This window comes from Magnolia sinica, chromosome 1 (assembly GCF_029962835.1).
Source record: "Magnolia sinica isolate HGM2019 chromosome 1, MsV1, whole genome shotgun sequence".
Classification (NCBI taxonomy): Eukaryota; Viridiplantae; Streptophyta; class Magnoliopsida; order Magnoliales; family Magnoliaceae; genus Magnolia; species Magnolia sinica.
Window position 1 is genome coordinate 58,808,199 of NC_080573.1, and position 27,309 is coordinate 58,835,507.

The 27,309-nt window shown below is 40.1% G+C and overlaps 2 protein-coding genes across 3 annotated transcripts in view; both read right to left on the bottom strand.

Moving 5' to 3' along the window:
- Positions 1-1,037: 1,037 nt before the first annotated feature.
- LOC131250463 (uncharacterized) lies at positions 1,038-1,933 on the bottom strand. Its single transcript, XM_058250805.1, has one exon. It carries the CDS (start codon positions 1,795-1,797, stop codon positions 1,180-1,182), a length of 618 nt encoding a protein of 205 aa, XP_058106788.1. The 5' UTR covers positions 1,798-1,933; the 3' UTR covers positions 1,038-1,179.
- A 2,712-nt stretch (positions 1,934-4,645) lies between these two features.
- LOC131250480 (probable potassium transporter 13) overlaps positions 4,646-27,309 on the bottom strand; it is a 39,252-nt gene continuing 16,588 nt past the window's right edge. For both annotated transcript variants that reach the window (XM_058250806.1, XM_058250807.1), the window contains 3 exons: positions 15,212-15,326; positions 6,851-7,105; positions 4,646-6,345 (listed from right to left, as the gene is read on the bottom strand). In XM_058250806.1, coding sequence (XP_058106789.1) covers positions 5,357-6,345; positions 6,851-7,105; positions 15,212-15,326 — 1,359 coding nt within the window. In that variant the 3' untranslated portion in view covers positions 4,646-5,356. The remainder of the gene's footprint in view (positions 6,346-6,850; positions 7,106-15,211; positions 15,327-27,309) is intronic.

Sequence of the window (27,309 nt, forward strand, 5' to 3'; positions counted from 1 at the left end):
TCTGACCTTGCATGCAGTCGAGGATTTGAGGCCAGATCCTGCCTATATGCCATTTCTGCGAACATGGGACTTACACTTTGGTGATCACAAATATAGCTATTTCCTCCAACAAAAGTAGAATAAACTACGGTGGAGCTTCTCAAATAAATAAACATTTTGGATAACCATTTAATCAATGGCATTAAACCCCACAAACTACAAAATATTGATTGGGTTCACATGGTTATGATTATCGACCGTCCAATCAGTGGCCACCTCTTTGATGAGCAATACCTAGCTCAAAATCTATCTGATTGGATACTGGCCGCCTGTTTTTATATTGTTGAAAAATAATCAGAGGAACATCACTGAAAAAAAATAAAAAGTAAATGGATGGAATGGATATAATAACACTGCAGCATTGCTGCAACCTTTGGAGCATTAGACCCACACAACTACAAAGTGTAGATTGGGTTTACATGGCTATGATTCTTGACCGCCTATTGAGTTCTATGGATTAAAATTACAATTATAAGCATTTACTACTATTGAAATCCAATTCAAAAGTGCATCATCCAAACACATTTTGAAGTATCCAACCATTTCAAATATAGAAAACCTCCTGCCAAGGCACATTCAGTAAAACAGTGCAACCAAAAAGACAACAACCACTTCTAAATTTAGAATTTCTTTTGCCTAATTGCAAATCATATGGGCCTTAATTGCATATAGGGTCTACCTGATTCTTCTCATAGAGGATCCATGGGACGCGATTCAAAGGCTGCATTTGAATTTCCATCATGTTAGCTCATGCGGACCAGACTTCAAATCATGTGGACCGGATTGTTTATATGGTAGAGGATCCGCTGGACGCTATTTGATTCCCATCTCAAATGTAAATTTCAGATGTCATGCTTTAAATCCTTCCTGCAGAACGTGTGCAGCTTTGTGAAGTGTGGTTGTGGGGTGGGGCCCACAACATTTGCAATTTATGCAGAAATCCAAATTTTGGAAGATCTGATGTCCAAACTGACCCTACTTTCAATTAAATTGCAATGTATTGAAATTTATTCAAGATTTCTTCATGATTTCAAATGGTTAGAAAAAGAAAAAAGAAAGCAGAACAAAATATTCTGCAATAATCTTCCCTTCCCGACACCCAAAAAACCTCCCCCCATATGTGGAAGAATCAATACTCCTCTAATAGCAGAGTACCACCCTCGTAAGACCCAAAGCAAGGCAAGAAGCTGCGATGAAGAAGAGAGTGACAAAGTCACTGGCTGACCATTTCTTAACGGCCTTGACTTCGACCCTCAGACTCTTGGCTCTCCTCAGCGCATCGACCTCCTTCAACAGATCGAATTCCACCCCTTTCTTCTTCAACTCCTCCACGCATTTCATCAGAAGCTTCCCGTCCTCTTTCTCCCTCTGAAGAAGCTTCTCTATATGGCACTCGACATCCGTTTTGTACCTGATGGCCCAGATGATCGCAAGCGAACAGACGACAGAACAGATGGATGGGATCCAGGATCGGCGGCAGGCCCCATGTGGGTCCCGCGTGGCGGCAGAGTAGAGGAGGAGGAGGACTGTCGAGTGAAAGAGGAAGAAGAAGCAATATAGCTGAGTTATTTCCTTGCGGGTGGCATCAATTCGGGTTTCTTTGAGGGCGATTCGGCGAATGATGAGCTCCTCTTCTTTGAGCCATTGCTTAAGGAGGAGCTTGTGGGTCGGACTCTCAGCGATTTGGTGGAGAGGGTGGGGGAGTTTGGGTTCTTTTGGAGGATTGATTTCTTGGGAGGCTTCAGATGGGCGCATCATTGCAGCCTTTGAATAGGGGAAGTGGACGAGAATTCGCAGTGTGGGATTTGGAAAACTGCAGAGAAATGGGGAGTAGTTTCGCAAGAAAGAAATTCAAGAGAGAGAGAGAGAGAGAGAGAGAGGCAATGAGAAAACACTAGAGAGAGGCGAAACAGAAAGGACAATTCAACGGGGCGCCGACTCCCAACGGTCATATTTTCTTTAAAAATATCTCTTGCAACGGTCGGATTCAAAAAGGAGCGTTTTTGATACGAACGCGGATTGCGGACTGAGTAGAGCGTAGTGAGCAAATTCTGTGGGGCCCACTGTGATGTATATTTCTGGACGCGGAAGGGCTACTGACAGGTTGAGTAGCGAGAATGCTACTGAAGTGACGTCACCAAGTTCTATGGACCCTACCAAAATGTATGTTTTGTATCCACGCCGTCCATCCATCTGAGAGATGATTTTAGTGTAAGATCCAAAGAATGAGTCACATCCAAAGCTCCAGTGAACCCACGACAGAAAACAGTGGGGAGAGTGACGCCACCGTTTAAAACTTCTAAAGGCCACAGAAGCTTTCGATCATGCTGATATTTTTGTTTTCCCTCTTTTTTTAGTGTCTTTGTTAACTTTTGAACTGGTTGGATTTCGAAAAAAACATCATGGTGGGCCTTAGGAAAGTTTCAAAGTTGGGCATCAATCTTCCCGTTGTTTTCTGTGGGTCCACTAAAGCTTTGGATGTGCCTCATTCTTTAGCTCATACCTTAAAATGATATCTTCAAATGGATGGATGTTGTGGATACAACACACACATCATAGTAGGGTCCACAGAACTTGGTGACGTCACTTGGTATCTAATCCGTGTTGTATATTTCTTAACCACGCTATCCATCCATTTTTCCCGTTAATTTTAGTGCATGAACGGAAAATTAAAACATATCCAAAGCTAAAGTGGAATAAAACTTCTTGGGCCACATAAGTTTTACAACAAACTAATATTTTTGTTTTACAGTCATCGATGTCTCCGTGAACTTGTGAACTTATGAAAAGGTTGGATGACAAAGAAACATCGCCATGATCCATGGAAGCTTTCAATGGTAGACATCGCTCACCACTCTTTTCTGTGGTGTGGTCCACTTGACCTTGGATATGCTTCAATTTTGGTTCCATTTACTAAAATGAGCTGTAAAAACGGATGGATGGCATGGATGATAATAATAAATACATCACTGTGGGCCCACAGAGTTTACTCACTATGTTAACAAAACCCATTCCCATCAGCGAAACCCTCAGGCCCCTCTCTCTCTCTCATCCGGCAGGCAATAACCAACGGCCTATCAGGTGATCCGGCAGGCAGTAACCAACGGCCTATCAGGTGCGTGTTGGGGTGTATACGAACCGAGCTAGCTCGGTTAGCTCGTTTGACTCGACTCGACTCGAAAAAACTTGATTCGACTCGGTTCAAAGTTGAGTTCAAGCCAAGTCGAGCTGATTTTTTAAGCTCAAAAATGAGTTCGAGCCGAGTTCAAGCAGGCCCCAGGCTCGACTCGACTCGGATCAAATCCAGCTCGAATCGAACTCAGATCTAACTAGTTAGGTGACTCAGTTACTTTGCCATCGATGTTGCTCACTAAGTGTTTGATAAAATGACTCAATAAAGTATAGCTGCTGGCAAAGAATTTATGTACATACCACAACAACTATGACATACCACAACAACTCGAGGACAAATATGGTGGATGGATGAGTTTTCAAATATAGTAAGTCCAAGAGTTCTCAAATACAGTAAGTCTCAACTATGAGTTCTCAAATACAACACTCCAGGATAGTTATGGTGGATGGATGGATGACATACCACAACAACTAGATACACCAAGTGTGTTTTTTTTTTCTTTTTTTTTTCTTTCTATTACCTTGATGAGGTGGCAGCACAAACAAGGAGGTCAGATTTCTTGGTTTCTTGAAGCTGCAGTCCAAGTGTTTGTGGAAATACCTCAATGGTGAACTCGGCCTGAGCTGCTGATCAAGCTGAGCCGAGCTGGCCAGTCGAGCTCGAGGACCGATCTGAGCCAACATCGAGCTGAGGTCAGCCAGTGGCCGAGCTGAGGCCAGCTCAACTCGGTTCAACTCTATGTACACCCCTAGATGCATCTCTTCTTCTTCTTCTTCTTCTTCTTTTTTTTCTTTTTTTAAATGTTAAGAGGATAGAGATAGAAGGAAGCTGGTTGTAAACTGAGTAAACTCTATGAGGTCCACCATGATTTATGTATTTTATCCCCTCTATCCAGCCCGATAACCAGATCCGAATCGGTGTCAACTCGATCGGATTGGGTCATCGGGCTAGACAGCGATGTGTACACTCCACTATAATTGATACGGCCATCAAATTTTGTTCTTTTAGAATTAGGACCACTTTCTATTCTACATTTAATCATTAGGATTGCTTGATCAGTGCAATGTTCAGCTCTGCACCCACTATTTGAATATCTCGACAACCAGCCATCTTGAGTTCGCCACATTTACCATCATTTCCAAAATGTTGATGAAATATCAATATCATACAAAACTCTATAAATAGGTTAGCCGGGCCCTCACGTGCATGCAGTACACATAAAGATAATACCGCAAGGAAGAAACCCCAACAAGAATATCAAAACCCCACTTCTCACACACCACCAAATACATGTAAAACCCATGGCGCTCCTAACAAACTGTCATTTGTCAACAACAACCAGTGAAGGACGGTGGCCATTTACGAAAATGGTGGACGGCATGCATGAAAGTCTACCAGGGTAATTTACTAGGCAGATGCTCAGATTTCAGACAGGAGGCCACATTTTGACAAATGCTCCTCCATCTACCAATCTTAAGTTGAATGATCGTTGAATACATTTCTAGCATATATATGGCACATATGTAGCAACCAATACCATCTGAATTGTGGGCCTCATATATAAAAAAAAAACCAAAAGATCTGATAAGCCTTGTCAACAAAGCCTACCTATAAACAATGGTCCAAAATTCAGTGGAAAGATCATTACGGTTTCTACTGGTATGACCCATCCATGGTGGCCACAACGTCTAAAAAATTCCAGGTGCGTAGGATACATGTGTGAGGATAACCCACCATAGGCTGCAACGTATATCATGTTATTCATCAAAGGGTATGATTGGGAAACTGCATCTGACAAAAGGGGAAGGATACATACGGATTTTTATACCTCTCCCAGCCAGATCCAGTGGTGATGATGAGCCTCGTTCTCAGTTCATATGAACCTCTATCTCCATCTCCCAGCAATGGCAAACGGCTGATTTGTCCATCCCCTTCGACCATAATGTCAAATGCATCTCAGATATGCTTTCCTTTCTATAAACATGAGGCCAATCCATTACGGCAACCTGCCACCAGAGATTAGTTCACCATTTTCCTTTCCTTCCAACAGCGAAAACAACTATATCAAACATCCTCCTCTAATTATCAGTTATTTTAGCTTATCTGTGAAATACCCGATCATTGGAGATGGACCCTTTCCCTCTGGAGATTACGCCTGATACTGACACAACTCCCAACTCCATTTCAGACATGGTAAACCATGCCAACCTCAATCAAGGAGGTGTGTGGGATCCCAAGGGCGGCTGCAGGTCGCCGGCAATTCCGTCGCATAAACCCATAAACAATGTCAATTGCAAACTTCTTAACAAACGAAGACACATCGCTCGCCACGACGCATGTGTGGCCCATCATGTATGCTACACCAGCCTCCTTCGCCTCAATCAACTCCCTCACTTCATCCTTCACTTCATCCGTCACTCCGACCCCTCTGAATCCCACTTTCTTACGACGGCCAACCCCACCATTGCTCTCAGACCCTGCCATGGCATCTGCCACAGGACTTGACAGCTTCCCTACCATCGACATCTCCCCATGGGCCCTGCCTCCACTGCTGCCCTCCTCACCCTCAGACTGCAAGAACTCTGCCACTTTCATGATCAGATGGTTCTCAAAATCGTAGCAATCCCTACGAGGATCCTTGTATCCATACCTGACGATGCATCTGAAGAGGCGGAACTCCGGAGGGCCGATCCGGCCAATGAGGAATCGCTCATTGGCAGGCACTTTCGGGACTGTCAAAGACTGCAGTGTGACAAAGATAAGGATGCGATGGAAGGCAGGGAAATTGGTAATGAAGTGGGCGAACATGGGTGTGACCCCAGAGACCACATTGGAATAGATGAGCCCGATACCTGGGACACGGACAATGCCCAAGCTCGGGCCCATGCTTAGGAGCCGTTCCAGGCAGACCTTGTTCTGTAATTCAAATGCTTCTTTTTTTGAAGTTCCATAGTGCCATATAGACATCACAGACAAGATTATTAAAGAGAGGAGGAGAGGGAACCAGCCTCCATCTGGGACCTTTTCAATGCAGGAAGACAAGTAGAGGAGTTCTATGGATCCAAAAACAACAACGAATAAGATGGCTGACAAGACGGTTCGCTTCCAGACAGTGACGATGATGAGGAACATCAAACACGTCGTAACAAACATAACGGTGATTACCACAAGGCCTGGGAATAAAAAATAAAAAAATCAGCAGAATCAGAATTAACAGTTCTATGAGTGAATTAATGGGGCCCAAGATTACCAAGAGAAAACTGCTAGACTAGCATGTATGGAGCCACAGTTTGTTAGATAGAAACAGCTCATCCACTGTCATGTGGCATATATGCACATCAATGCAGATCAACTAAATTGCAGGCCCTTGTGTGGCATAGCCCCAAAATCACACCAACAGTACAATCTTAACCATCCAGCATTAACATTTGATTTTTGGAAATTGTATACTTTATAACCATCCATTTCATGGTAAAGAAGTATGGTAAGGATCATTGATAAGGTGATTCCAGATATGATCCACCCATATTTGGGTCCAAATGTTGGATTGCCTTGATTGATGTGCATTTATGACACATGTTTGATGGACTAAGCCATCATCATTTAAGGAATGATGAAAATGCACAAAGTAATCCAAGCCCTTACAAGAAATTTCATGGCAAGTAGATTAGTGCTTACCATATGCATGTCCAATGGTATCCGTGTTCCTAAAGCCAACCACAACTGCAAGACACAAGACCATCAAAAACCAGTTCACTTCCGGAATGTATATCTGCCCATGCACCAGGCTCGACGTGTGTATTATCTTCACACGTGGGAAACACCTCAGCGCCCTACACTGACTGATAATGGAGAAGGTGGCTGATATTATCGCCTGGCTTCCCACAACAGTAGCTAGCGTCGCAGTAATAAATACCGGCCAAAATATTGCCTCTGCACCATAGAAGTGAAACAAAATAAGAAATGAGATCTTTTTTTTCTTTTCTTTTTGGTGGTAGTGTTGGGGCAGGGGAATAAATTACAGAAAGATAAGAATCCATCTTTCTATTTTTGGTAAAGGAGAGGAGAACATTTGTATTGCCAGTAGTGAATCCTGGTTGGCTACAATGGGAAACCTACTGCCCACAGAGAGACTGCTAATACCCAACTCTGGCTCTTTTCTACAAATAACGTGTCTTTTCTCTTTGGTTGATGTGTTTCCTCTCACAAAAAGTGACAATTATCATGATTAAATTATACAAGGATGTGTTAACAAAACGAACAACATCTTAGGAAACAATAGAATGACAGATAAATTAATGAAACTGACATCTAAGTAATAAGATACCATGCTACAATTTTCTGCTACCAGCATTACATCATTCCACATGCCACTTATTAGTTGGACCCAAGTTTGGTGAGCCTTTGATCTAGATGCTGCCATAGTAGATCGACCATGGACCAATAATCTCCTCAATTGGTTAATACCAAGTTCTTGACGTTTCCATCGGTGGCCTCCCAATAGGAAGTTAGGAAAATTAAAATGAGCAGGCGTACAAATTCAATCGGTTGTGAAATGAAACCCCATGTTGATCAGACTAAAATGGTCCCATTATTGATCAAGACCATCCACCATATGATCCTACCCTCGACTGCCAATCACTATCAGAACACCACTTCTGTTTGATATCTTAAGCATCCATTCAATGGTTCGGGAAATGGACAGTCCATATTAATCATATCGCAAATGGTCTAATCGTTGATCTGGACTATCCATTATAGCCTTGAGGTCCAACCTTGATGATCCTAACCGTCCATTCAATGCCTATATAGATGGATGGTCCATATTGATCATACACCATAGCTGGTCCAATCATTGATCTAGAAAATCCATCACACGGGTCCCACCCTAGATTGCCCACCCCTCCCAAAAAATCAGTTTGGTTGAATGAGCCTAATCTTCCAATTAATGGCTACAAAAATTGACAGTCCATATTGATCATGCTATAAATGTTTAGATCTTCGGTCATTGACATCCATCATGTGTGTCACACCCTAGAATAGTTGCGCTCTTAAAAATCACTTCCGTTGGATGATCCAAACCTCCAATCAATGCCTAGGAAAATAAACGGTCAATATTGATCATACTACAACTAACCCAATCGTTGATCTAAGCCATCCATCATATGGGTCCCACCTGTGATTGACCACCTCTTAGAATATCACTTTGGTTCGATGATCCTAATACTCTAATCAATGCCTAAGGAAATCGATGGTCTATATTGATCATATTGCAAATGTTCCAATCATTGATCTATACCATGCATCATGCGCGTCCCACCCTTGATTGCCCACCCCTCTCAGAAAATCAGTTTAGTTGAATGATCCTAATCTTCCAATCAATGCTTAGGGAAATTGATGGTCCATATTCACCATGCTATGAATGTCTCAATCATTGACATCTATCATGTGGGTGCCCACCCCTCTCAACAAGATCACTTTGGTCAGATGATCCTCATCTACAATCAATGTCAAGGAAAATAAACAGTCCATATTGATCATACTAAAAATTATCTGAATTTTTACCAAGACCCACACATCAATCACATTGGTCCCACCTTTCATTGCCCATTCCTCTCAAAAAATAACCTTAGACGGGTGTTCTTAGCCTTCTAATCAATGGCAACGAACTGAATGGTCCATATCAACCTCATGTGGAACCCACATCTGTTGTTGCCCGTCCTTCTCAAAAATATCACTTTGGTCTCTGACCTAAGGTGAGATTTGGGGAATCCTTGGAGGGTATTGGAGTGAAATTCCATCATCTTTTTGGAAATCAGAAGAATTCATTTTTGGAGCAGTGCAATGCCCAGTAGTTATTTAAATTGCTGAATTTTGGATGCCGGTGATCAACCAAGCATTGGAATCATGAGGGTAGGAGATGTTCCTATAATACATGTACATTCAAATCTCCCAATCCAAATGACCCCCAAAGGTATTTGGAGCATAGTCCATCCACAGTGGGACTACCCATCAGATAAACAGTCTTAATCAAGTTCCCACTGCACAACTGAAACCCCAAGGACAAAAGTAGAATACCAATATTCTTGTCTCAAGGATAGTATAATTTCTCTAATCAAAAAGTAATTTGTTTCATGATTTTTGAAGGAAAAAACAAGAAATAAATGCAACATGAACTTCCAAAATCTACTAGATCAATATCTACAATCAACATTTTGAATCCAGAAGCCGTAACCTATTTTCATTAAAAAGAAAATGCATGTTTACCCTAGTGAAACTCAAACCCAAAAGTTCCTGGATAACAGGGGTCTTATACACTACGCCATAGATACTGTGTTTGGTATATTACTTCTATAGTTCTATTCTTGTATTTTAAGCATGTCCCTGGCTGGAACGAGTCAAACAAGCTGCACCAGCCCTTGAACTGAACCGCAACAAAAACAGCTCAGGACCGGACAGGTTTTCAAACATTGACTGAAATTTTCCATCACTCATCAGAAACAGAAATGCACTCCAAAGAATGAAATATAATGAAAATATACTTTCTAGAAACGAGCAGTTCATACAGTCTCGGAAACAAGTTATGAAGACAATTTCAGATTATTCAGTCTATTCGTTCATGGGATGACCATTGATAGAAGTCCATAGTTGCAGGGTGTGTGAAGGTAAGTTGCAACAAATTCGGGTGTAGGGCAGGGAGGCATCTCTTTCAAAATGTAAACAAATATAAATAGGTTGGAAGCGGGAGCAAGGGTGAGTCCAAAGTGAGGATGCAAAGCGTGAGTGGCATTTACAAGTATCCTGCAACTAAGAATAGAACTAAAACACTGTGTGTAGAGAGAGAGAGAGTGAGAGAGAGAGAGAGAGGCATGCTCACCTGCGGACACACACACACACACACACACACACACACACACACACACACAGAGGCATGCTCACCTGTGCACCTTTGCACAGGTGTCATGGGCCTAAAATCCGAACGATCCATGTGATGCGGCACCCCATAAAAACCCCCAGGGACCAATTTTCACCCTAAACCAAAACTCTAGTGGGCCATAGCAAATAGAGATGCAAATCAAGGGAGGAAACTGTTTTCTTTTGCCATGGCCCACCAAAGTTTTGGATCAGGGCAAAAGTTGGGCCCTGGGGGTTTCATGGGGTATTGCATCACATGAACCATTCGGATTTTGGGCTCACATCACATGTGATGAGTTCTCAAAAAGTTCTCACGGTAACTCGTGAGAACTGTTGTGCAGCTGAGCATTGGGATATATATAGGAAAGTCAATCCATAACTTGGGTGGGCCACGCCACATACAATACTTGAGAGGGATTACCCTCCCACTAAAACATTCATAATTATTTATTGGGCCCACTGAGATATGGTTCAAAAATCCAGCCCATCCACTGTGGGTGTCCCACCTAGATGAGGGGTCAGACCAAGTTTCAGCCTCATCCAAATCTCAAGTGGGCCCCACCAAGTGATTTTATACATTTTAGGCATGTATTCACATAGTTTTAGATTGTATGGCCCACCTGAGTTCCATATAAGGCTGATTTTTGGGATATCCCATAACCTTAAGGGGGCCCATCAAATGCACGGTGTTGATGTTCGACACACATCACGGTGGGTCCCACGCAGCTCGACCTCATGGAAAGCTCCCATGAGGTCAACCTCATAGTTAGAGAGAGAGAGAGAGAGAGAGAGATGCTCACACAACTAGTTGGACCATTCAAATTGGTCCAACTAGATGTGTCATTTAATGAGTAGTTTTCCATGTAATTGATGAAAAGAAGTTGGTTGTTTGGATGGGCCCCATTGTAGCGTTAATGTGAAATCCACCCAATCATTAGGTGAGTCACTCTATGTTAGACCCAATGCAAAAAGATTAGCCCCATCCCTGATTCATGTGAACCACACAATTGGAGAAAGTGTAGATAGAAAGCTTACCCTCCAAACTCTTTACCTTGGTGTGGCACACTTGAATTAATTATGGGACTGATTTTTGGGTCAGAGGAGTAACATTTGGTGCGGAAGCTAATGGTTGGAGTAGATCTTACATGCTCATCACGACCTGTAAAAATTAAGGTTGGATGTCTCTCCTAACTGTTTTAATTGGTATGACCTACTTAAATCATTGCTTGGCCTGATTTTTTTGGCTCCAAGCCCAACATAGCATTACACATCTAATGATCCGAGTGGATCTCACAAACACATCACGGTGGGCCCTTTTTTAAAAAAATGAAGTGTACGTCCGTCAAATGACTGTTGGTTCCATAAATTTTTCAATTTCTCTCGAGAACATAGGAAGTGGATTAGGTGTGACCCCAGCAACATGGGCAACAAGTGTTTCTCTAACCATAGGACCCGCCATGAGATATGTGCTATATATCTAGGCCGTTCATCAGTTTTTACAAATCATTCTAGTGCAACTTCCTAAAAATGAGGCAGATCCAAATCTAAAGTGGACCACACCACAGCAAACAGTGGATAGTGAATGCTTGCAATTGAAACATTCCTAAGGTCGATAATGATGTTTATTTTCCATCCAACCTGTTCGTAAGGTCACACAGACCTAGATGAAGGGAAGACAAAAATATAAATTTGATCCAAAACTTCTATGGCCCTCGAGAAGTTTTCAATGGTAAGTGCTCAATCCACACTAATTTCTATGGTGCAGTCCACTTGAGCATTGGGTGTGTGCCTTATTTTTGGGCTCATACTCCAAAATTATCTGTAAAAATGGATGAACCGTGTAAATATATCACATACATCCAGTGTTCGAATTATCTCCAATATTATCTTTATCTCCAGCTCAGCGATACCGATAACACTAGTAGCGATACCAATAATGATGGTAGTATTAGAAATTCCAGATATTAGCAATGTATTGCTAAGTATCGCCGATGTATCAACATCACTAATGTAATCGTCAATATTTTCAATTATGTAAATTTCGGGTGTCACTTGTATTGCCAATACATCAATATCACCAATGTGTCGCCAATATTTTCAACTATGTAAATTCTAGGTAATGCTTGTATCATAAGTATATCGACGATATTTCAATAATATTGCCAACGCATTGATATCATCAGAATTTTGTTTATTAGAAGAATTTGTATTTCAATTTTCTTTTTATAGGTACATGGTTGTATGTAGTGTTCAATTTGCCATTGGTAATATTTATAATATCTCGATATTATTGATATTGCAACATGCGTGATATTGAGACCACAATCTTTCGTTTCCTTTCCAATTGTTGATTATTTCTTGGTGAAATATCATGTGTTGTTGATATTTTGCAATATTGATGGATGTTTGGATGAAAGGTTGGATGGTTAAATAGGCTAGATGGGATGGTTGGACTGATTTCTTACAACAACACATGCTTTTAAGGCCACATTAAATGGAAACTTGTTATATATGCATTCTTTTTGCAATTTTTTTATTTCTGAATATGCAAATATGTACATTTTAACATCTCCTGAAGTTTCACTGAAAATTCCACCATTTTTCCTATGTTTCCCCACATTTCTGGTTATCAATGATATTATCGAGGATATCGATATTGTTTTTGTATCCATGGCCAAAGAAACTTGTAGTGATACCGATACTTCGAACACTACATACATCATGTTGGGGCCTAGAAAATTTTCCCACATCAACCTAATTTCTTCTAGACACTTTACGAATGCTTCGGGAGTGGATTAGGTGCGACCAACCTCACCTAATATGGTGTGAACTTGACCGAGGAGCCCGCCTTGATGCATGTATTGTATATCCACACCGTCCATCCATTTTCCCAGGTACTTTAGGCCATGAAGTCAAAAACCAAGTAGATAAAAATCTCAGAGTGGGCCCTAAGAGGGTTTTAACGGCGAGTGTCATTATCCCCGCTACTTCCATTTGTGTGTTCCACTTGAGCTTGGATTTGCCTTATTTTTTGGAATTTACACTAAAATATGGAAAAATAAATGGACGGTGTGGATAAAACTCGTAGATCACGGTGGACCCTTAGAGCCCATACCCGTTCCTAGCTAGGGATGGGTGGGGTTAGTACCTAATCCCCGTTCATGGGCAGCGATGGAGGCGTCCGTTTCCAATGGACGCAGTATCCGCAGGAACTTCCTTCCATGCGAAGCTAGGTGGCGCACACCATGATGTTTATGATAAATCCACCTCGTCCATCTGTTTTTCCAGATCATCTTAGAATGTGTACCAAAAAATGAGGCAAATCCAAAACTCATGTGGGCCACATGGCTGGAAAAAAGAAGGTAAGGGAATTCCTGTCGTTGAAACCTCCCTAGGTCCACCATGATGTATATATGCCATCCATACCATTCATGAGGTCATTCCTACTAGGATGAACTAAAATTATAAAACATTAGCATGATCCAAAACTTTTGTGGAGGCATTTAAACAACTTTTGTAGCCGCTTAAATGTTTTAATGGTGGAGGTTCAATTCTCACCTTTTTCCTGTCGTGTGTCCCACTCAAGGTTTGGACCTATATCATTGTTGGGTCTGTGTCATAACATGATCTATCAAAGCTGATGAGCGGGATAGATATATCACAAACATCACGGTATGCCCTAATAGGGGTGTACACGAACCGAGTTAGCTTGGTTAGCTCACTCGACTCGACTCGAAAAGCTCGATTCAACTCAGTTCGAAACTGAGTTTGGGCCGAGTCGAGCTAATTTTTTTAGCTCGAAAAAATTTCGAGCTCGACTCGACTCGAATTGAACCCCAACTCGAATTGAACTCAAATCAAACCAATTCGGTGACTCGGTTATTTTGATATTGATGTTGCTCAACAAGTGTTTGATGAAATGACTCAACGAAGTGTTGGCTAGTGGCAAAAAAGGTATGGATATGAAACAAATACCTTTGTATCTTGATTTTTACGTTGTCTACTAAGTGTTTGATGAAATACCTGTAAACCGATGCTACCACTTTACATTCCGTGAGAAATTGAAAGTGCATTCCACGTTTTTGAGAAAATGCCGCAGAGGCTCGAATTCGCACGAGCTGCTAACCAAACCAAGTCAAGCCGAGCTCGAGCTGGGGTGCCAAGCTCGACTTGTGTACACCCCTAGCCCCAACTAGCTTCCAGTTGCAGCCAGAGGCTCTAGGCTTCCATTTCCAATAACATAGGGGAGAGAAAGCGTCAATAAAGGAGAGGATTAAATGAAGAGAGAGAGAGAGAGAGAGGAGGATGAGGAAGTTTGTTTTAAATGAAAATGGAACATTTAGAGAAGTTGAACTCTTGTGATTTATTCGGGCAATGTACCACGTGTAGCAAATCCGGTCCGTTAAACATTTATGGTCCCTTACAAGCATGTGAAGCATGTAAAATTATTATTTTTCTATAATTAATAGTATAATCTTCTTTTATAATAAAAGTGGGTTGATAGAAATTCATTCCAACAATTCAGATTCAACTTGCATGTGTGGCTCAAGTGATTAGGATCATTTAATTTTTTTTTGCAGATAAAATTAAATTAGTATGCTTTATTAGATAACGGACTAGATATGTGACACATATTTTATCATACCTATATAAAACTTGGTGTCATGTACCCTCTCATAAGTAGGCATTATATATGAATAAAGAGATGTGTTTTTTCTATTTAATGCATAGCTAGTTGGACCAATTTAAATTGTCCAACTAGTTGTGTGTGAGCATTTCTCATATATATATATATATATATATATATATATATGTGTGTGTGTGTGTGTGTGTGTGTGTGTGTGTGTGTGTGATAAAATACCTAAGCGTGATATTTGGATAAACACTTCATATATGTATGAACAAAAAGAGGTAATTTCAGTATATTAACCAAAAAAAAAAAAAAACCACACACACACACACACATGAAATTAAGTCAGATACATTATTTAGATATGTGAAAGAAATAAGCATTTTTAAACTTACAAAAGACAGCAGACACCAAACGATTTCACCTTTCAAAAGGCAACTGAAATACCAGCATAGGCATGACTTTTTGACTGGGTATAAAATGTGTTGTTGTACCTGGAATGGCTTTGAAGAAGCTCCTCTGAATATCAGCCCTGTTCTTCGAGAGAAAGGCGGCTTCACCCATGTAAGCCAGAATCAAACAGGGATAAACAACTCCTGTAAATGCTATCTGCCATCAAAACATACATCATAAGGAGATCAAGATTGTGTATGCACAGCTAATCATAATCTAATGGGAAAATAATATTAGCAGAAAATGGCATGAATGCATTCGTTGGGAAGCAATTATGGGAATCGTAACCGAAATAACCTGTTTCACTATTAATAACTTCAGTAAAACACCAGTAAAGCCTTCTAAAACTATTTCATCAGGGGAGTGGCACTGGTTCGCAATACGAAGTGTCAATCTCAGCCATGGTTCAAACCTCAAAATATTGACCGATAGTCCGATACAGATCATCTTGGCCAGCATGTATCAGTCTTTTGAAAAACTGATACAACTGATAAGTACCGGTCAGTTGTATCAGTTTTTCAGAAACTGATACCCACAAAAATACCAATATTTTGAACCAAGAACTTCAGCCTTTTGGCAACAGAATCGGATTGGCAAAAAGATGTCAACAAGAATGGTTCAACGTGGGTGCTAAATATTGTCCTTCATTAGCAAGGAAGAAGAATCTCTAAAGCTACCATTAGATGTTTTGTGCATCTCCTTCAGAATTAAGGCCCTTGATAGAATGAAGAGAATCACCTCCCACTTCATTTCAATATTTCAATCCTGTCAGACCAGGTGGAAAAATTCAACCCCAGCCCTGTCATACTAAGTTATACCCCATATTATGGCTGCAAATTGGATTTCCATTGGAGCTTCCCATAGAATTTAAGGAAAATTACCAAAAATAGATGCATTTGGAGCATAATTTCCAGAAAGGGTCCAAAATGGATAAATTACCTTATTCTCCAAAAAAGAAAAAAGAATAAATTGCCTTGAAGGATTACCTTTTGGCTGGACTTTCTTTTAAGTCCAACGATAGTTTGCTAGTAAAAGTTTTTTGCTTTTGTGGACGAAAATGCCATTAGCATCACATGAGTCTTCGTTTCCCATTTAGGAGATGTTTGCTAATTCCACACGTATGGGAGCCGTACACAACCACACACGGGATCAAGTGTCAAAATGGGATGTGTGTGATATCACGTGCCCCTCCCTCCCTCCCTCCCTTAAAACAAAAACACTTGTGATCCATTTAATCATGTGGGGCATGACGATTCGCTGACATGGATGGAGGACTTCAAAGGGATGAGATCCACCCCATTCATCAACTGCGCACAAGGGCCAAAAAATCAGGTTGATTGACAACTCAAGTGGGCTACATGGGAAACAGTTAAAATGGGATGTCACACCATTAAAATCATGCATATTGTCTATGGGTCCAGCATGGTGTATGTGCCATCATATCCACTCATCTGAAGTGCTACGCCAAGATGAATGGATTCCCCAAAAATCAGGACATTCCAAGATTCATATGGGCCACACCACATAAATTTAAAATTTACAAGCATGATTTTACACCATTCCCTATGGTGTGGCCCACCTAAGTCTTGGATTGGACTGATTTTTACAATCCAGTGAATCCACTGAAAATGTGGTGACTCACCTAAAGGACAAGGTGGATCGGATGCACATTCTCCCAAATGTAGTGCTTAGTTGTGGGCACGTCATCCGTACAACTAGTTAACTATGCATTGCCTGGCTAGCATAGTCCTTCGGGGAACCGTGCCACAAAAAGTTATGGGGCCCACCGTGATGTTTCTATGAGTTTCATTCTATGCCCAATTTGAAACTTAAGTGGGGCACACTAAATGGAGATGTGGGGATGGCACACCTACCAACTAAACTTCTTGGACCCACTGAAGCTTTATGTCAGGATGTTATATATATATATATATATATATATATATATATATATATATATATATATATATATATATATATATATATATATACCTTCATCCTAGTGTAAATCACTTTATTGACCGATTAGATGGCATATAAACATCACAATGGGCCCTGGAAGGGTTTCATTGGTGGTCATCTCGTCTGCACCGTTCCCTGTCATGACTTACGTGGTCCAATTGAGTTTCTCATGGAGCTGATTTTTTGGGCCCAAGCCTTAACATGACCTTGTGCAAATGATGGATGGAGTGCATGTCACACAAACATCAAGGTGGGCCACACATCTTTTTGTCATGCAAGCTCCCTCAAGATTCATCCCAAAAAACTATGAGAAAGTAAATTAGCATTGGTAAATATCAAATTTCAATGCTTAAGGTAACTAAAATGTGTTATTGGCTATGAGGGCATTTCTGTCCATCAAAGCAAAAAAGGTTCACTAGTAAACAAATTTAGGACTTAATAGTAAGACCTGGCAAAAAATAATCCTTCATGTTAATTTCTCCATTTTCTGAATCTTTTTGGAAACTAGGACACTAACAGTTATTATGATCAGATCGCGCAGAATATAGGCCCAGCGAGTAGCAATACATGCTGCCAGTGTTCGAAATATCGGAATCGCGTTACGTATCGCACCCTTAGCATACATCTACGTATTAGTTATCACATAGGATATATCAGTTGTATCGTGTAATATATCATTGTAATTGGAAACATGAGGAAACATTGGGAATTTGGTCGAATTTTTCAATGAAACATCAGTTATTGTTAAAAAAGACATAAATACACACTTATAAATCAAAACATTACAAAAAACAGGTGTACATAATAAGTTTTCTTTGTATGGGGTCCTAATGTATGCACTATCTAACTGAATTGATTCAAGTATATTCAAAGTTTATTCATATAAGGAAACACAAGCAATACATTCAAACACAAGAAGAATCACTCAATCAGGTTACATACATGTTTGATTTTATATTTGGACACAAATATTGTAACCGATTTGCAAGAAATTAGAAAATTTTAACTTCTTTTCAATTTGCCACAACTCGGCCATCTCCTCCAAATCTCGAAATCGAAGCCTCACAATCCATGATTTTTCGTAACAATTTAACATGATTTATTAAAATGGATGAAATAAAAATTCAAAAATACTCACTGGATCGAACACGTGGGATATATCCCACTAGTACGTTTCATATCGCATAGGTGGTATACAAGATATATCATGGGATATATCAGCTGATATTGTCGCTACTTAAAACACTGCATGTTGCGTCCCAAGTTGTGACAGAGGCAAAATGAACTCAAGAAAATTAGGATTTTGAAATGGGAAGTTACTTCATGCTCTAGTGGAGAGCACAAACTCTCCATACACAGGCACTCATTAATTGTACAAGTGGCATGCATAAACTCAAATCCAATTAAAATTTTGCAACCACTTCTACTATGTCATGGCCCCAAAATCAATTGGTTTAACCAATCCTAACCTCTGATTCGTATATCATTCATTTTCATCCGTCCAATAAACGTCCACCAATCCAATGGTCAAGTCACCAAATAAGCTTATTTTTTTGTTCATGATAGATAAACCTCTAACTCCAGGCAGGTGTGGCTTGCCTTAGTTTTGGACAAGGCCTAATTTTGTATCTCACCTTCATCATGGTGAGTCACACCTAATGAACAGTTTTAATGAAAAACATATACCATGGTGGCTATACACAAACCTATAGTTAGCATCCCATCCCCATTGTTTCCTGTCATGTGGCCCACCTAATTAGTGGATCAGGCTGATTTTTTTTTCCCCAGATCTTAGCATGATGGAGTGGAGCCGATGAGCAGAGTGAATGTCACACATACAAAATAGTGGAGCAGGGTATTATATAGTAGTATAGATTATTTTCAGAAAGTGTCATGTGATGAAAGATGTATGGTTCAATTGATCATTTCTATAGATTGTGATTACTTTGCATGTCTCTCTCCTACTAATGGGAAGAAAAGGGGGGAAAAGATTATTTTCAGAAAGTGTTGCTAATTTTCCCTAAAATTTAAATTCCATCTAAGCTACCTTGAAATATATGTGTATCCCATCTAAGCTACCCATCAAATCTTTGAAAAAGCCAATTCAATGTCTCTTAGGTTTCTTCCAAAATTAGCTTCCACATCACTCTCCCAGTAATTTCATCAGCATCATCATCATCATCATCTTGGCCGTTCTCCGAACAATTTGGTTGGCTTGAAATGATATTGGCAAATGTTTTACATTTGGCTGCACTCCAAACATCAACTTTCCTCATTTACCCAGGCTCTTGGAATTGGCCATCGTAGAGATTGACATTAACAACACTGACATGCCAACACTGTTCCATCCAATATTGACCCCCAGCCCAACTATTGAATGCATGCACTGAAGGACAAGTATATAGTTTACATACTTACCTGGATAGCAGTTCGACCGATTAACATTGAAATTCGTAGTTCAAAGTTGAATTCTCAAAATTCCTATGTTCATCGTTTTTCAATTCACCTGCTTCACAGTTTGGGTTTGCCCAATTCAATAGACAAGTATGATGATCTATTTCAGTATAGTTTGGCCCATTTTGTAAAGTCAGCAGTTCATAATCAACAAATAAATGGCTGTTAACCATAGGTAAGGATCATTCAATAAATGTAACTTTTGGACCTTGACCTATCTACAGTGGGTCCCACAATTTAGATGGATTGACTTGAGTAATGAATGGCAAGCATATGATTTCCATCATGATTAGCCAAAGTACATGCTATCTTTGAGAACTATTCGGACAGAGTCAGTTGCATAGCACACCTCCCCATCTTTCCTGCCAAACTCACTTGTATATGACATCCAAACCATGTAGACTGCTCCTATGTTGGATCCGCACCTGTATGATGAGTCAAACTATCGGCGTCCTTTGATTTTGACGGTGTGGCCTACCTGATGACTGGATCAGCCTATTGCGCCATGCAATCATGTCATTGGGGTCCATTACATGATACAGGGCTGTAACACTCATTCTGGGGGGAAAAAAAAGGCCCATTACAGGCCCGTAATGGCCGTAATTGGTCAATACAGGACAATAATGGGGCCCTATACAGGGCTGATGCAGAAAAAAAATATAAATAAAAATTGACCGTTTAGGCTGGCTGTTATGGCCACTGTTACCGTTATTGAATACCTAGGACATATTAGCGTGAAAGATGGTGATCCATGCTAAATTAGCATATTGCCAGCTGTAGCTGATCGGTTTTTCCATTCTTTTCCACCATACTGAGTATATGATTTTTTAGTGCATGCACTGCCCATGTACTCTTTCACAGGATCAAATGCAGGCAGAGAATCCAATTTTTTAGTGCATTTTGTTAGTTTGCTGCCACGCATAGATCTTTTAGAGCATCTGATGCATGTGAACTGCCACAGGACGAAATACTTCAGCCAATCATAGAGCAAGAAAAACTTCCATAATCTGGTAGAGATATGCAAGCATGAGAAATTGCACATGTATGTGACTCAAATTAAACTGTATAAACTGTATACCAAATTTAGATGGATTGTAAAGAGAAGTGGACTACTTTGATTAACCAACTAGTGGCTTGATTCACATTTAATGGACAGTTGAATAAGAAATATTCAATGATTTGAATTCAGCAAACGAGTGTCCAAGAATCATAGGTTAGGATATTTCAACCAATGAGATTTTGGTTTGATGACTAATCTCTGTTTCCTACAATTTGAACAGTTTAATTTGAGTTAAAGAAGGCCCACATATAACTTCAAGTACCTCCATATTAACCATCACTATGTACCAGAGTATCAAATAACCCACCTTTCCAAGTGGACGTGCTGTCATGCAGACCTTTTGTGCATGTGCTATCATGGAATGGCAACTCCATGAAACAAAATCAGGGACTTCCCAATGTTCACACTTCTTGAGCGCTAGAGGGTATGTATAAAGTGTGTACAGACTCCTTGGGTAGGCTAGAAGTTTGTAAAGAATTCTAGGGAAATCTAGAGAATGACAGAAACATTTAGAGTGATCTAGAGATATATGGAAGTTTCAACAATTCTTTAGTGGGGCCTTATAGAGAAGGTTGTGCATAATCGTCTAGAAGGTTTCTACAACGCTCTTGGCCATTGGATCATCGCCACATGTTTGAACTATTTATTTTGAGTTAAAGAAGTCCCGTGTACAACTTCTGAGTACCTCTGTATTGACCATCACTCCATGGCAGAGTATCAAATAACTCGACTTTAAAAGTGGACATGCTGCCATGCACCCTTCTTTTTTTTCTTTTTTTTTTTTGCACACACATGCTAAAATGGACCAGCATCTCCACGCTAAATCAGGGACTTCACCGATTTTTGTACTTGTACACTAGAAGCTACATATGTAGTGTGTACAGATCTTGTGTAGGCTAGAAGTTTTTAAAGAATTCTAGGAAATTCTAGAGAATGGCACAAATATGTAGAGTTGTGTAGAGATCTATGGAATTTCCACATTCTCTAGTGTAGGGCCTTGTACAAGGGGTTGTGTAGAATCATCTAGAAGGTTTCTAGAATGCTCTTGGCCTTGGATGATCAAGACATGGCTTTATCCCAGCCATTAGTGTGGGGTAGCTAGAAGATTATTGGGTCTATATAGGGAAGAGTGCTCTTCATTTGTAACCAACCTCAAAAGTCATGAGCTCTTGAGTTTCTAAATCAACAAAAGCTCTCTTGCTTTCAAGTCTCTCTTGTGAGCTCTCTTCTCTTCTGAGTAACACTTGATAGTAGGCTGACTAGTCCACAAATGGTGTTGTGCGTCAAGTACTATAGGGCTTATACTTGGGGAAGCATTTAGGTTATGATAGTGGTACCAAAGCATGGTCATGAGGGAATTCTTAATGTTTATAAGATAAGAGAGAAACATCAAGGAAACCAACAATAGCCAACTACATGGGAACAAGGGTATTGGTCACAACAAGGAAGTTCGACACCCTCATCCCATGATAATAATGCAGCGACAACCAGAGTCCTTGACATCAACAATGTTATAGCTGAAGTGGGATATCCAAACAACTCGAGGCATCAAGGTCAAATGGGGATCACTTGGCATGAGCTTGCACAATTCAGAGAGCCACAATGATCATACTTTGTCCCATCTCAAATAGATGACAATAAAGATGACAATGGCAACAACAGTAGAGACAATGTCGTAGAGAGTCCAAGTCAAGGGCTTCTACGCCTTTCACAATGGAGAAAGAGTTTGACCATGCCACCTAGGACCAAGACCATGGTGCTCGTCCACTAACACGGGCATTTGATTTGAGTAATAATGTCTCTTGCCCTAGGAAACGACTAGCATGTGATGAGGAGGCTATTACATAGAGCATTGGGTCCATAGACATTAGTGATAGGCAAGAGAACTCCACTTCCATGCCACCTCATGGCTATCACTCGCGTGGCTGTGCGATATACAACTTCAACAGCTAATGCCACCTATTCACAAGCATCCAACTATGGTCAAGAATCATTAGTATGCTCATGGATAAGGAGCAGGATATAGCTATTGCATCGATCTATCTAGGATGCAAATATAGGTATGGAAGTGTCTAGCCACAACCACTACCAATGCCACTCATGTTTAGAATATATGTGGGTCCTTACTCCTGCTCCGGTGGTAGACTCTCAGGAGTATCAACACCTGGTCAAGGGTTCGAGTACCTATAGGTGGTGAAATCCCACTACGGCGTGAGTGTGTGAGTGTGAGTGTGCGTGTGTAAAAAAAAATGTTTAGAATATATGTATCGTATCACCAATACGGCCATATTGTATCTGTATTGGGCTATAAGCCTAATACGATATGCATTGTGTTGGCCCGTCCTAGAAAAAAGACAAACTAGCGTATTAGGTTGATACAGGCCATATTGGCACCAATACATCGTATGCGTATGGTCAAGCTAGTAAGCGCTTAAATAGCCACAGTCGGTTCCCTTATTTCACTTTTCTCCCTTTTACATTCTCCTTTCAAATTTCTATAGGTAAGGAACAGTTTTAGGGCCATTTCCAACCAAATATAAAGCTGCTTTGAAGATGATTTATTTTTATTTTTTTTCTGTATCCTACCTATGCGATACAAAATGCACAGGTAGTGCCGATATATCCTACATGTTTGATCCGGTAAGCATTTTCAATTTCGAATCCCTTTTTTTCGTTAAAATTATGTTAAATCAATGTCAAATGGTTACAAATCCATTGGTTCTTCATGTTTTCAATGAAAAATCATAGAGTTTGAGCTTTGATTTCGATATCCATTGGTTCTTCATGTTCTTCATTTTTAATTTTTTTAATTTTCCTTCAACCAGCTATCAATTGAGACTAATTTCTACGTATTTAGGAGTGTTTGATGAAATGATAATTCCATACACTCTTAAAAGTTATGCATTCAATTTGAATATAGTTGCATTAGTTCAGTCAGACAGTGCATAGCTTAGGACCCTAAACAAAGGAAACCTATTATGTGCACTTCTTTTTTGAGATATTATGATTTAAAAGTGTGTATTAAGGTCTTTTTTTAACAATCCCTAAAGTTTCATTAAAAATTCAACCGTTTTCCTAATGTTTCCCCATGTTTCCTAAAAAGTGCGATACATTACCCGATACAAACGATATATCCCGTGCGATAACCGATACATGTCTATATCCCAAGGGTGCGATACGTAACGCGATATTGATATTTCGAACACTGGATATACCATGTATGAGCTATAGTTTTGTTTTTTTAATGTATTTTCCAACCTTTTAAAAAAAATTGTAATTTTTTCAAAAATCAATTTTGAGGAAACGGACATGTTGATGAAATGAGAAATGAATACATTCATTTTCACCTCTTTTTGTTTTTTAATTAATTTTTATAATTTTGTGCTGTTTTTTATTATTAAAGTTTGGCGTTATCATTGCATTTATTTTATTTTTATTTATTGAATGGTAACTGTTTTGTAAATAAATGAATTTAATTAATTAGTTTATTAAATCCATACCACATTTACCCTTTATTGAATGGTAGTGTTTTTGCAAAGTGACTTGTCGATTGTAGATAGTATCTTGTTCACTTGTATCTTGTGGACTTGCAGTGGGCACTATGGGCTATTATTGTGGAATATTGGTGTGATGGGCATTTATTCAATGGAGTGTTGACACATTGGTGTGTTTGTTGGGTAACTTGGGTTGGACCATTGTCTTTTAGAGATTTGAGTTGGTGCTTGATAATTGAGGATTTCACATTGGGAAAATGACCAGAAATGAGAACCAAAATGTAGGGTGGAAGCACAAGGTAAGAAGGGAGTAGACAACAAAAATTATGTGCAAGTACTATATAATAAGAGTGAACAGGGGCCTAACTCAATTAAAGCAACACTTGGCCCATCAAAAGGTTCAAGTTTCTAGGTGTCCAACTGTCTCTAAGTAAGGGAGCAGATGAGGGGGGGAAAAAAAGCTTAGAAGAAATTAAAGTGTAAAAAGCAATGCGGAGAAGGAGAGGGAGAAGAATTCTTTAAAAAAACAAAAAAGAAAAAAGTAGAAGAAGGCCACCCTTAATGCGTGTTTGAGTAGAGGTGTTGTGTTCCTAAGCAAGATGTTAATGAAAACATTGATTCAGCAGAGTACTCAAACAGGGAGATTATGATAGCAAGGAGGGAAAGTATACAAACTATTCATGAATAATGACAATGAGAAGGGACATTGGAAGTTTGGGAGGATTGTTTCATTTTTTTAATTTGAGAGGAGTGATAGGACAGATGGAGTGGTAGTGGTGGTGGTAGTGGTAGTGGTGGTGGTAGTGGCAGTGGCAGTGGCAGTGGGGGATTATTTAGGGGTTTGCTTTATACCTTTAGCATGCGATGACATGAGCCAAGTGGCCTAGGTCGACAACCCTCTTGACCTGATATTCATAATATTGATAAGAATGAGTGAGAGCCATACGCACCTACTAGTGATGAGACAATATTTAAGAAGGTCACTAACAAGTAAAAATAATAATAATAAAGCACATGCGATGAAATAGATTATAGATAATTTTGGGAAGGTAGCAGCAAAGTCTTTTTTTAACATAATAGTATCCCTCTACCCTACCTGCACCTAAAACCCACCTTAAATTGGATCTATTCCCCTATGCTAGATGGAAGTCCCTACTTCCATAGGTGCTATTTGATGAGAATTTTATAGATCTAGCCTGCTGGATTACCTCGGTCCTAACCCTAACATGATCGAATACTTGGATTGCTTGATTTTGGGGCGTGAGTTGCTGTTATTTTTTTTGTTTCGTGTTACTTATGTTATTTGTTATCTAATTTCAGCAACGCTTATCATGTTAGCATTCATGTCCTGCATCGGTGCATCTAATTGATGGGGTAGATGTCCGACACACATCACAATAGGGCCCATAAAGCTCAACCACATGGAAAGATCCCATGAGGTTGACCTCATAGTACCTTTTCCCGTATTAATCTTTCCAATTCTAAGTGTGTAATCACATGGCTTTTAATTTCTTGAAGAAAAATTCTACCAATGTCATGACGCTTCCCTAATGTTATGCACAGACCATGATTCATTATGTTACACAATATTTCCCAATATTCCAGCTATGTTACCGTATCCCAATGGTGTGATACACAGTTCAATACTAATACATTGGGTGGGAGTAGACCGTTGATCATCATATGGTATAGACCAAATGACCTCAAAGTATAAAACTAGGATAGAGTGAAAATCATGCAAATGTGAAGGCGATGTACCTTTCACAAAGTGAACGACATGCTTTGCAAGATGAAAATGGGACATATTGGGCCGATGCATAAATTGGCACATTAAGTTCACAGCACAACTCAAGTAAGATTGAGAGAGAATAAGTTGTTGTAAGTTGTAACCCACCCACCCCCTCTCAAAATAGACTGCAATACTTGGATCAAGGAGAGTGTCACCATCACAAAGCAAAGCTCACAAGAAACGGCAACAGAAATGAGAGGATTGCAATTATCTATTCAAGCACAAGCTAGAAAATCTTAAGCATATTTGGTTTGAGATAGAACTGTGATGCGGGACAATTAACCACTTGCTCTAAAAGCTCGAACTGTTAGAGTATGGCGAATTAATCCCTTTATCTCATAGCCCAGGCCCCACATCGCATGGGTTAGGACCTCGGCCGAACCCCCCTCGTGGGACCCAAATCACGTGGGTACCGCCTCACACAAGCCGCTCACCCCGAGTATGTCCCCGCATCCCACAGGCTACCCCACTCGAGCCCAGTGTGAAATGCGCGTTAATCACCCCCGGTAAGGAGTCTCGAACACGAGACCTCCCGCTTTGATACCGAATTTGATGCAAGACATGAAATTCAAATATGATGTGCAAGATTTTCAGGCTTAAGATCACATTAGTTCAGAAACAATTACACAAATTCCATATCCCACACAAAAGTTCAAACATTCAATCAAAGGGAATCTATACAGGTCCAGACCTACACATGTTAGGGCTGGATCAATAAAAAATTATGAACCAAACGATACTCAATGGGAAGTAAATTCATCCACACATGCATATTAATATGCCCCTAATCTAAGGGATTCAAAAGTTTCAATTTAGATAACCCTAGGATTAGAAAAAGGGGCAAACAAATTGAAAATAATGCAATATAGGGTTAAGGTTATGGAAAGTAAGTACAAAAAGGATAAAAGAGGTGGAAAACTGAACCTGGCGACAGTCCACGTGCGCAGATAGCGGGCCAGACCTGACGAATGTGCTCAGGGGCCTGACGCACGTGCGAGGGGGCCCCAAACCTGGAAACTGACTCCTTGAGTCTAGTCAGCCAGGGGGGGCTCCAAAACTCTCGATTTTCGAGCCGATCCGATATGCAATCTGTGTGGTGCTCCACCGAAGTTTCAGCCCTCCTGCATGACCAGATTCTGGAATTCTGCTTTAAAGAGAAAATTGCCGCAATAGAGGACGGATTTGCAGTGTAGATGATTGTACGAGAAGAGAAGTATAGATGGTAGAAGATGAGGGCGAATCGGGATAGGTGTGGCTTCACATAACGGTAGTCAGCCCTTCGAAAAAAGGAGTTCACACCCAATTGAATTTCCACAACTCAGAAACTCAGAGTAGAAAAACGCAGTAATTTTTATTAATCTTCAATGAGAAAAAAAGACT